Raw genomic sequence first — 12,316 nt, 5'->3', positions numbered from 1 at the left:
ATTAAGCTTTAGGTTTCCCAACTTACTAATCATACAGTTGAGATTAGATAATAGCTCCAAATTGGTAGCCTCTAGTTTATCAGTCTTAAGCTAGCATTGGATAGTGATTGCATAACAAGCAAAATATTTGACCTTGTGACCATTTCTGTGCCTAGATACTCCTCGCTGATGTCAAATCTAAGAAAGTATGTCCATGCATTTCTTAGTATCCTATAATTGAACATTTTAATGTATTTCAACGATCTAGATAGTCTATCTTTTAAGTTTTTCCTCAAATATTATGTCTACTAAAAATCACTCAAATCTGAAAACCATATGCCCGTTGGATTAAGGGTTTACACTTTTATGTTAAATCATATTCGTCGATTTTCTTCATTATGGATGTCTTAATAGTTTTGAATTTGGCTAATTTTTTGCAAGAATAATCTATGAATGATATTCTAAAAGATAGATAATTTGGATCGTTAAAATACATTACGTAGTACGCCTCACAAAAACGTGTATAAAAAAATAGTGTCACAGATTCGCCCCATATATATACATATATTTGTAGGTATTTGTATAGATATACTTATACAGTAGGTGAGCCTGTAGCAGGAATAATATCAAAGAAATGGTAGGTAAGCCTGTAGCAGGAACCATGTCCAATCATTCGTTTGGTGGTGTCCTTAAGTGAGCCGTTTGTAGTACGTTGCCCAACAAATTGCTCCATGCTTCACCATGTGCCCTCCTTACACTGACAAATTCATCAAAATCCCATTGAAATCCTATACATTTAAAATACACTATTGTAATTATCAACACATTATTTGTGATATATAAACAGTTCGTTCTATAATAACAGACCTCTATAAAAGGGCAACATCAAGTCAACAATATGTTTGCTGTTGTGCGAGGATAAGGAGAAACGTCTATCGTACATAGCCGTACCATTACTTTGCAAATAGGTTGTTTCAACGATTCAAACTCTTGAACTTTTGGTCACAAAGAAGCAACATTTTCGTTACGCCAAAACTCGCACTCAAAGTCTACATAGGGGGTATGATACTTGTATGCTTTAGGTGTAACCAAGTGACAGGTATCTAGGTAGACGACAAATCCATCTCATATCTCTCCCCCACTGTCAATCAATAACCTTCATATTCATGCATGCATAAATTTCATTTATATATACTCAAACGGACTCTTCCAAACCCCCATCCACCATACATCTCTCTCTCTCTCCTCCTCCTCCTCTCCTCCAAAGAGAAAACCTACCGTTTGCCTCTCTGATGGGGAATGCAGCAGTTTCTTGTGCTCCATTAATCATATTCCCAAGCAGTCCAGGAGGAGCAGCAAAAGTTTTAACTTTGGATGGAAGAATGGAAGTTTTCACAAGGCAAGTAAAAGCAGCAGAGCTAATGGTAGAGAATCCAGGCCAGTTTTTGTGCGAGTCTACCACCCTCAAAGTAGGCAACAGAATCCACGGCCTCACCGCCGACAAACCGCTGGAAAGACGGCGGCTTTACTTCCTCCTCCCCATGGACCTCCTCTACTCAGTGCTAACACATGAGGAACTCAGCTCCCTAGCTTACAAGGCTTCAAAGGCACTCAAGAACAGTAGAGGCTTCAAGAATTTCAGCAGGATTTTTCCGGTTTTCGGAGATTTTCGCTTGTTTAATGTTTCGGAATCCAAGAGACTGGATTGTGATGATTATGTAATAATTAGTGTTACTTCAAACAATAATCCAGAGCCAGTAATATTATTGGAGAGGTACTCAAAGCAAAGATCATGGAAGCCTGCCTTGGAGACCATTGATGAGACTCCTTGCACACATTGATATCCTCTTCAGTGTAATTAATTTTGATTTATTTATTCTTGGATTAATTTTAAAAGTAGTTAAATATCTAGTTAACTTCATGACGAGAAAGTTTCGTTTGTGTATTTAGAGAAGCCAATTTTGTTGCTGATGCGTTTGTTAATTTAAGTCGTTCTCAGACATGCAAGAAAGTCTGAATCCTCCATTCGACATTATTTTAGCTTTCCCCTTCTAATTCACATTGTTTTCCAATATGGATGTTACAGCATTAATTAGCTGTTTATTGTGAATAAAATATGTTAATATATTTCTAATTTAAAAATGGTTGGGATTAGATTAGTCGTCTTCCTTTTGTCTTCCACCTGTTCTAAAGCTGGAAAGTGATGAAGCCAAATCAAGAAAACCAACCACCAACAAAAAAGGCTTTTCGTTTTAGATCCCATGATGGTGACATTGATTAATAATAAGGAACTTTAACGAAAAACTCATGGTACTGTTCATTTTAATGAAAAATCATATTTTTACATTAAAAAATCAATCCTAATACTATTCATTTTACCATTTATTTTGTCATTTTCGTTAATCAAAGTTTTCAAATCATTTTCATTAGTTTTTTTTCTAATAATATTGTTTACTTATTTGCTAAAGCGATATTCTCTCAAAATTGAATTCAACTCTTTGCTACGTAATGTTTTTTGGACAATATATATTTTATATGCATATTTGTCGATTTACCCCTGAACTTATATAGAGCTACTAATTTATGTTCTGAACTTTAATTTTAGCCGATTACCCCCTTAAACTTTTATAATTAGCCAATTTCTCCCTTGAACTTTAATTTTAGCCGATTACCCCCTGAACTTTTAGAAATAGTCAATTTCCCTCATGCATTAGATTTTAAAAGTTTACATCCAATTTTTCATCAATCTTCATCACGGAAACAACACATGGCAACTATATGAGAACAAAAAGGATGAAAAATTGGATGGATGAAAAATTGAATGAAAGTTTTTGAAATCTAATGCCAAGAGGGGAGTTGTCTATTTATAAAAGTGACTCCTCCCACATTCTCTCTCTCCCCCCCTCTCCCTCTCTCCCTTTCTCCTTCTCATTTTCTAAAAAAATGTGTTCATACATATAGACAAATGCTAGTATTTTATAAGAGAGTAATGCTAAATAAACTAAAATTTCACTTAGATCAACATATATATATATATATATTTTTTTTTTCCTAACATTTCTTATTAAATGCATTTGAAAACTGACTATAGAAAGTATCCAACTTTTATAGCAATTAAAAAAAATCTCCTCAATAAGTACAGTTTCGTTTCAATTTGTAACATAGAAACATATGCATATGAGGGAAAACAAACTTTGAAGTTTCGATCAACAAAGTTCGAAAGTGCTGAATAGTATATTTGTGAAAATATAATTGTAAATATGGATGTACATATATATGTAAATAGAGTTGTAAACATCGTTGTTAATATGTGTACGTAGAATTGTAAACCCGCAACAATAGGTGCCTTGGCTAGTTAGTACCTAAACTGAAATTATTAGCATAAGTGTGATTGATAATGTTGCTTTGTCCAAAGTTAACCACAACTTTTTCTTGCAAGATTTATCATAAAATACGTACTATTTTCACAGAGCCATTTAGCTTCCAAATCGTGACGTGGATGGATAACATATGATAAGAAAACGCAATAACAGGAGGGGAGAAAAAAGGAAGAAAGCAAAATCCAATAGCCAAACCCTTTTTGTCGCGTTAAATACTTTTTTGGTCAATGTGTTTATGATTAAAATATATTTTGATCGCTGTATTTTTAATTTAGCTAATTTAAGCTTTGTGTTTTACAAAGTTGCAATCTTGATCACTCCAATTAACTTTTTATAAAAAAACATAAAAATATTAATTTAATAATTAAAATATATAAAAACATATATAATTAATTGGTAAACTATTATTTTAATATATTTTAACAGATAGTTAAAGGAAGTGACAAAAAAAGAAGCTAAATGATGATGTCATTAAACAAATAAATTTAAATGATGATGTCATTAAACATTTAAAAAGTAAAAAAAGACATAGAGTGAAAAAAAAAGAAGCGGGACGGGGGCTTATGCTACACCGCCACCACAGATGGCAGTGAGTGAAACCGGCAATCTAGAGAGAACCCCAGCAGCCGTCGATGAAGTCCCAATCCCATCATCAACATTCGACGGCGGAAGAACCCTCCCGTCGGCGAACAACAGCCGTCCATTTCTGGGCTGGCCCACCATGACGCCTTCCAGCTCCGCGGCCGTATCGTAAAACGCAGCGTCTCCGAACCTCCTCTCCACCTCAAGAAACTCCCCGAGCGAAGCCGGCTTGGTGCCGTCGTCTTGGCAGAGGCGCCACCACCTCCTCCGCCGCCCCGCCAGCGCACCCACCGCCGACGAAGCGGCGGCGCTCTTCTTTTTCGGCTTCTTCGTCTTCCCGGAGCTGCTTGCGCTAGTACTACCGATGTTGTTGATGTTTCCGGGTTGGGGGTCGCGGTGGTGCTGGCTCGGAGCTCTGAAGGTGATGGCGGGGAAGCTCACTCCCATTAGTGTTCCTAACGTCGTGCTCCGATCGTGAAAGAAGGAGCCTGTAGACTGCGATTGAAAATTTCCCAACTTTTCACAGATTTTGTAAATCAAAATTAAGAAATTGATGAAATTGGAAGAAATGGGGGAAATGAGTTACCTCGGTGTCGAGATCGGAGGAGGAGACGGAGGAGTTGGTGGGGGAGGAGGGCGGCGGAAGCATATCATTTCTCGGATCTAGCATTTTCCCCGCTTTCTGTTGTTTCTGCGTGTTGGTTTTGGGGAGAGGATTTTCTGTTTGTTTCTCGGGAAAATTGAGATGGGAATTTGGATTTTGATCTTGTTCTTGTTTGAAATTTGAAGGTTTATTTAAAGTGTGGTGGGGTGGGGGTGACGGTGATGAATGAGATTTTTTAACGTGATTGACATACGAAGTAATACATCACGTTTGATGTTATTATACAAATTGTGAGATATATGTATTAAAAAATTAATAACTTTAAAAATAAAATTTTTTACTGCTTACATAAAAATACATGATATATCATTCGTGTTCTCATCATATTGAAAATTTTCTCCTTACCGGAAGTTGGATTGTGTTTCAAATCATTAATGTTTGGGGGTTTGGAGGTGCTTTGTCCTTTTCCATAATTTGTTGAAGAAATGGTTAATATCAAATGAGTCCCTTTAGGTTTCTATATTATCACTAGTGGCCCTATATGTCCTTTACATATTCTAAGTTGCTCTTGCTCTTTACATTTTCCCCATTTGAAGGTAATTCGTTTTTAATATAAAATAATAAAAAAGGGGTTGGGGGTGGGGGAGGGGTTGTCCCAACACATTGAAATTAAGTACGTCTTGAATAATTAAGGAATCACCGTGATGATTACTTATTTCATATTTGAACAATCAAGTATCGTTCTCATTTATAACGTCTCTAATACATATAAAAGACCTCTTAGGAGTGGGGGTTATACCGTACTGTATTGAGTCAAATAAGTCATTCAATACACTATGGTAATGAAAGTTTCAAGTGCTCGTATTTAATACGTGTTGTTCGTGTAGATTTGTTTGGTATAATTAAGATTTTGGATTTGATCTTTCGGCATTTATTAGTCTCACAGTTTAACTTGCCAAACAAACGACTTTGGAAGCACATTTGCAGGCTTTGTCCCCAAAAGAGGAAAAGCTGCCGACACGACACCGGTGACCACTAGACTCATGGTCCTCACTCCTCTCATGGGGACGTATGGATAATATGGTCAAAGTAAACATTAAGTTTTAGGACCTGAATTGTCTGCCTCCCCCTCCCCATCTCCTTCCCCTCCCCCTCCCCCTCCCCATCTCATTCTATTTGAATGGTTACGATTAAGTAACGTTAATATTTTATATTGATTTTTATAGAGATAATAGGACAAAAAACATTAGAAATATAAAATGTTGACGTTACTTAACCGTGATCGTTCAAATAAGAGGAGAGGGGATGGAATGGGGAAGGACAAACAATCCAGGTCACAGATTTTAAAGTTCATGCAAATTCTAGGATTGGCACTCGAATTTTGTTTGTGCTTATAAGTAATTTTATTATTTTTTATATTACTAATTAATTTTATCGTGAAATCCCAATTTTCTTTGATCAGCCGGACCAAAATACAAGTGAATCTATGAGATATAAGACGTTCCATATAAATGACGTGGTTGTGTATCTCTCCCCGAGTTTTTTCTCAATGTGAAATATTCCAGGCAGAAGAAGCATTCATTGCCCCCAGACGAGTCGCATAGATTATCATGCTCCGACGTTGCTTTGCTACAAAAACTACGTAACACCTCGTGTTGGCGTGCATCGAGTCCCACATCGGTTTGAGTCTCATTGATAACTAATTCTTTCGAACTATAACGCAGAGGTGGTGTAGGCTCCCCTGACTGTGACTAATCCTATCTTTCCCATGTGCTACTATCAGAACTGTCAGATGCCCTTATCTCCAAAGACATGGGACATCACAGAGGAGCAGAATTTTACTTTAATGGTCCAGAGCTGTGGATTTGTTTATATCAAACAGAGGTAGATTGTCTGCTCTCCTGTTATGGTGCCCTTCCCATCCATTTTTATTTGTGCGGTCACGATTAAGCCACGTCAACATTTTATATTCCTATTGCTTTTTGTCTTATTATTTCTATAAAAGAATCAATATAAAATGTTAACGCATCTTAACCGTGACCGCACAAATAGGAATGGATGGAAAATGCACCATAACAGGAAGGCAGACAATCTGCCTCCATATCAAACTCCATATGGCTGGTAGGACGTCCTATCTTACGAGAAAAACTTGGGTGCAAGAGGTAGATACATCTCCCACTCATTTGAGCGAGACATATAAAGGGGTTAATATCTCCGATTACTCAGTAGAATCTCTTATCTATCACGAAACGTAAAATGCATACAAGAGAGAAATCTTGGGTGCCAGGAATGTACCCGGAATACACAGTAGGATCTCTCCGCGACCACTGGTGAAGTCGCCTGGCCTTGGCCACTCACCGGCGTGCACGATCTGATGGTCGTTATAATTTGGTCCCTGAGTCTGACAAATAGTCACCTGCACTGCAGTATTCAGTTATGCTTTCCCCAGGTACAATTTTAGAAACCTGGAAATACCACATTAAACACTGAACACTTGTGTTTATCTAAGCAAATAATAAGAAAACAAGCGGAAAATCTACAAGATCATATTGCTTGAAATGAACGGATGAGATTGAAAACAAAGATCCTATAGCTTCATCATACCCCATTAATATCCCGGTGCACCAAAAGGCAATAAAATAGATAATAATACGAAAAAAAGTCACCCGGAAATAGATAATAATATCAAAAAAGTCAATAAAATAAAATAATGGAGGACCAGACAAAAAAGTGAAGATAATAGTACCAAAAAGTGATCAAATCCACTGCTAAACCAGCCAGTTTTACATGGAAATGTAGATCCACCACTTTAACACTTGCTTTTTCTGTCACAGATTGTATTCCCTACCACACATGCACTCCCAATCTTCAAAGTTTCCTGCTTCATGCTTTTGGAGTTCAGCTGTAAGGTGGTGGAAAAGCCAGCAACATCAACCCCCTCCAAATGATTGCTTTTTCTAAACCCTACCAATATATTCCTTTTCTATAAACAGAAGTAGAAATGTACATTAACGAAACCTTCGTCTGGTTGTCGTGGACTCAAACCCAGAAAAAATGTCAATCTGGCTTGAATCTGTGACCATAATCAATTTGATCTACATGGGAGATAAATCATGGATATAGTCATCCCACATTTCACTTGCAATCGAATCCCGCGTCTGCGAAGTGAATTCCAGTTCTTCGGTTTCAAAAGCAATGTCCAAAGCAGAGGCTTCAAAATGCATGATTGGTTGCTCCACCTCCCCTAACGGGGGAATTGATTCCTCCATTTGCAGTATGGTGTCCTTTTCGTACATTTTAAAGATCCAGTCATCTGGTTTCTCCTCACGGATGAAGTTGTGTAGGGCACAAGCTGCCACAACCAATTTGACTTGTGTTTGTAATGGGTACGGAGGGGCTGACATCAATATAGGGAAGCGTTCTTTTAAAGCCCCAAAAGTGCGATCAGATGCATTTCGTAATACTGAGTGTCGCTGATTAAATAGCTCTTTTGCATCTTGAGGGTGATAACCACTAGGAAACTCCGTTGAGTGATAAGGTATACCAGGATACGGAGCAATGAAGCCAGGCATGTTTGGATACTTGGTGTCCACGAGGTAGTATTTGCCTGTTACAAATTTTGATCCCAACAGTGGTAGTAAGATCCCACAGTAATTGTAGTATTGACAGAATAAGATCGTTACTATATATTTTCCAAACAAGTAAACCACCATGTGTTGCATACATGGGATCCCGCAGTTTCCAGTTCATATCTAATTTTGACAGTACATTTACTTCTAGAAATTATTGTCTAATAAGTAAATTATAATCTATTTAATCTGCATTGTATTTTGACAGTTGAAAATGCAAATCCACTACATCCTCCCCCATTATGATGCGAGCTAGCCAAGATAGAGCTGCTCTTTGGAAGGAAGATGGGACAAATATGTCCACCAAAATGTAACAGATGTGTAAGAGAGTTCACACTTCATATGGTGGCTTCAGTGTAATTTCACAGAATAGGAAAGGACAACTTTGTCCAACAGAAAATCTCACATTCAAGGATGTTTAGTGATTGACATGAATTATGATCCATAATCAGGCAATCAAACTTGTGTCCATATTGGCATCACACTAGCGCTATCATGCTGATTTTTATATATGATAACAATATGAAATCAACTAAACAGAAGAATACTTTTTTAATGACTATCAATTTAAGGAGGAAACGCAGTTTTCTACATTAACTGAGCATTTAATAGTCCAATTCGGGTTGGCAATACCTTCTGGCATCTGCAATTTGTTTCGTCTGGTGAGAGCAGAATTCAAAACTTGCAAATCTGAAGCAGAGCCTTCCCAACCAGCCAAGACATAAAGGAACTTGAGATCAAATGAGCAAGCAGCCAGAACATTTTGTGAAAGTAAGCCATTCTTGTCGCGGAAAGGTCCTTGCTCATCTACCCCCACCATCACCGGGAAGTGTATGCCATCAACTGCTCCCACACAATCCTATAGGATAGAACTTTTGAATTGTAAATCACATAGAAACGAGATACATATCATACTTGGTTACTGTGGGATTACCTTAAAATATGGATAGAATCTAGGATTTTCTGAAATTTCGGGAGGAACATCAGATCCTGGAGGCTGAAAGAAACCTAACGAAATTGCCATTACTGCGTTTAAGACATTGTTGAAATGACGACTGATGGTTTCTCCGGAATAACGGAATAACTCTTGAACAGCTCGAGTCCGTAGATTATGACCAATTATGAACAAGAACATGGCCAATTGCTCTTCAATCTTGATTCGATTTGTGTGGCGCAGTAGGCCTTTTCCTTGCAAAATATCACACAACTTGTAGAAGACATGCTTATCCATGCGAAAGTTCTCTAAACAGCGTTCATTTTGACCATTAAGGACTTCATCTATAAACTTTGCACCAGTAGATGATAAAGCATGACTGAGTTCTTTCGGTATATAATTCTCATAGACTGTATCCTTTTCATCATCAGAGATCTCCATTACCAACGACCTTTGCACAGCGATGTATGCATTGAATATCAGAAATTATATGGATGGAGGTCAAACATAAAGAAATGACAAAACAAAAGGAATAGATTCTATACTGGAATAGAATACATCAATAAGAGAGTACAGCTTAACAACTCTTGCCAGCTAAATGATATCGAAATTACATGATTTCTAAATGAAAAGGTCATATATGAACAAGAAAGAATGTCAACTGTTAAACCCCATAATTCAAAGAGGCGTTGCTTCCTCATAAGCATTCTACAACATTGATACTTTTGTAAATCGCCTTAAAAGTGAAAATCTATGAATCCACCAGGATAACTGAGTACATTAATTTAGACACGAAGAGCGACCATCTTTAAATGATGATGAGACCATAATATGAACCATTCAATACACATGGAAAGAAAAGATGAAGAGTAAGATAAAAACACTAAAGTCTGGTAGCGAAGAAATGCAGAAAATTACGGATGCTCGCTCCCTCAAATTCAAGTACTTTAGACTCAACTCAAGTTAACCTTCATTTTAGCGAATGAAGGAGTCACCTGCATCAATATTTTCTAAACACTTGGCCCTAATCTATTTTAAGGTCTTTTTCACTGATACACTCGTAATGTTAGTAACAGAAGCACACGCGTGCATCCACACACACAGAATAAGGTTCTAAGATGTGGCAGTGCACTGAAATGTGTACTTCCTTCACATTAGTCGTTGTATAAGCGTCCAAAGCCCGAAAATATCAGCATTCAATAGACAGGGGAGACTAAAGTACTAGCTAATGCTAAACCAAGCTACACCAACTGGATCAAATTTCATAAAAAGGACTACAAACATAAACCAAAACAATGCAATCACAAACAGGGTAACAAATAATCTACGCAGAAAACCGCGAAAGTTGCCTGAAAACTTCATCAAACTCGAAAACTACAGAAACCCAGAATCTAATATGTGCAGACCTAACCACTAAAGCATCACAAACAGAAATTACACATTCAAATGGACATCAACAGAAATTGTACGCAATTCTGCTGAATTCTATAATCTGAAATAAGAAATTGACCGAATGTAAAATCAATTTCTGACGAATTCTACTTGCAATTTGAATGAAATTAACCAAAAGATTAAAATCCAAGTTGAACGAACGAAATTATAATCGCCAATAAACAAAACCCAAGTGAGAATTTATCGAAATCGAACGCCCATACCTGCGGAGAGCTGAGCTTCTGCAACTTCAGGAGGCAAACGACGTCGTCGCCGGCGGCTTGGGGGCGGTACGAGAGAAATGTGTGAGATGAACGGAATCGTTGGGTTTTTGAATTTGAGGGAGTTATGAGTGAGTGAGGTGAGCCACTGAGTGACGTCACATTCTCCGTTGATTCTGTGCGTGTCCGTTTGCACTTCGCCGTCTCTCGCTCTCTCTCCTTTTTCTTTTCTCGATAAATTTGTAATTTGCAGTCTTCTGCAAACTTCAGACTGGGGGAGGAGGGTAGGCTGCCAAATCCTTTTGCTACTGTTACTTTTGACACGACATGATATGAAAATAATAAGTTTTGAGCAACATGTTAATAATTGGGACTGTTATTCAGTCGCATGTTAAGAACTCGTTAAAAAGTCAAGTCACCCCTTAAGAATCTGATAAGATATCGTTTGTCATACATAAACATTAAACATGACAATTTCTTGAGTTACTCGTCACGAAACGACCCATTAACGAATCTGTTCATTATTGAATTAGTTGTTAAGAACATTGTACGACAACAAGTTTGACACGACATGATCCGTTAAAATAACGGATATGATTTGAAAACAACATAAGTAAGACAAACACGGCCCGTTTGTCGGGTGTGAGGGTTTTTTTCTCTCTTTCTCTTTTTGGCTAAAGCTAGATTTCTCAAGAAACCCTATTTTGTAGGAGTGTGTTTTCATAAAGCCCAAGTTAATTCCTCCATTCTAGGCCTAGTGAAGGCCTCAAACTCGATAGTAACTTAGACCATCTCCAACCAACTCGGCCAAGGGGCCATAGGGTTAAAAAAAGCTCGGAATGACACAAAAATCGTCTCCAACCGAGAACTAGGCCAAAGGGCTTGTGAGCCCCACCGGACCTAAACTTCCAAATCAGGCCAGCGAGCTAGCCATTTCCAGCCAGCCATCCATCCATCGCCAGAATGTCAAGCTTGACATTTTGCCAACTCTTCAGCTCCACGGCTGGCCATTTCCAGCCAGCCCTCAAGCGCCAAAATGTCAAGCTTGACATTTTGCCAGCCCTCCAACTCAGGCCATTTAAATGCCAACGGCTACCTAGCGTAAGCATAACACCAGCTAGCTAATGTTATGCTACTGTTATGTTACTATTGGAATTTGAAATTTTTTTTTACGAATTTAAAAAAAAATCTAATTTTTTTTCCTATAAATACTTACAACATTTATACAACATTGAAAGCTGAAGATAAGAAGTGTCACATAAATAAGAATCATATCTAAAATTTGCACAACCAATTACATCTCAACATGTGGCACTTAAAATCCTATCCAAAAAACTGTTAAGATTACATAAAGATAAGAAATCTAGAGAGTTACTCACTTTAGCGACACGTGTCACTCGAAATCTTATCCGAAAAATTATTGAGATTACATAAAGATAAGAAATCTGGAGAGTTACTCACGTTGGCGACATGTGTTGCTCGAAATCATATCCAAAAAATTATTGAGATTATATAAAGATAAGAAATCTGGAGGCTTATTCATTTGGCGACAAGTG

The 12,316-nt window shown here is 37.6% G+C and overlaps 3 protein-coding genes across 6 annotated transcripts; 1 reads left to right on the top strand and 2 right to left on the bottom strand.

Moving 5' to 3' along the window:
- Positions 1 to 1,271: 1,271 nt before the first annotated feature.
- Positions 1,272 to 1,820, top strand: LOC103431264 (uncharacterized). Its single transcript, XM_008369400.1, has one exon. The coding sequence runs from the start codon at positions 1,272 to 1,274 to the stop codon at positions 1,818 to 1,820; it is 549 nt and encodes a 182-aa protein (XP_008367622.1).
- Positions 1,821 to 3,810: 1,990 nt separating this feature from the next.
- LOC103431245 (uncharacterized protein At3g17950-like) lies at positions 3,811 to 5,202 on the bottom strand. 2 transcript variants are annotated; one of them, XM_008369382.4, is made up of 2 exons: positions 4,528 to 5,202; positions 3,811 to 4,436 (listed from the first exon to the last, which is right to left on the bottom strand). In XM_008369382.4, exons 1-2 carry the CDS (start codon positions 4,609 to 4,611, stop codon positions 3,921 to 3,923), a joined length of 600 nt encoding a protein of 199 aa, XP_008367604.1. In that variant the 5' UTR covers positions 4,612 to 5,202; the 3' UTR covers positions 3,811 to 3,920. The 2 variants fall into 2 exon arrangements, with proteins under 2 accessions (XP_008367604.1, XP_070668383.1); XM_070812282.1 differs by having other exon boundaries at positions 3,811 to 4,457; positions 4,528 to 4,797.
- A 1,540-nt stretch (positions 5,203 to 6,742) lies between these two features.
- On the bottom strand, positions 6,743 to 11,111 carry LOC103455725 (protein ALP1-like). Of its 3 annotated transcripts, none has more exons than XR_003768376.2 (5): positions 10,764 to 11,097; positions 9,109 to 9,559; positions 8,808 to 9,033; positions 7,292 to 8,152; positions 6,743 to 7,010 (listed from the first exon to the last, which is right to left on the bottom strand). XR_003768376.2 is itself a non-coding variant. In XM_029092549.2 (4 exons), exons 2-4 carry the CDS (start codon positions 9,547 to 9,549, stop codon positions 7,641 to 7,643), a joined length of 1,179 nt encoding a protein of 392 aa, XP_028948382.1. In that variant the 5' UTR covers positions 9,550 to 9,559; positions 10,764 to 11,111; the 3' UTR covers positions 7,196 to 7,640. The 3 variants fall into 3 exon arrangements, 1 of the variants encoding a protein (XP_028948382.1); XR_003768377.2 differs by having other exon boundaries at positions 6,743 to 6,961; positions 10,764 to 11,080; XM_029092549.2 differs by lacking the exon at positions 6,743 to 7,010 and having other exon boundaries at positions 7,196 to 8,152; positions 10,764 to 11,111.
- Positions 11,112 to 12,316: the final 1,205 nt, after the last annotated feature.

Source organism: Malus domestica, chromosome 14, assembly GCF_042453785.1.
Source record: "Malus domestica chromosome 14, GDT2T_hap1".
NCBI classification, from domain to species: domain Eukaryota; kingdom Viridiplantae; phylum Streptophyta; class Magnoliopsida; order Rosales; family Rosaceae; genus Malus; species Malus domestica.
This window is presented reverse-complemented; position numbering and strand designations above follow the sequence as displayed.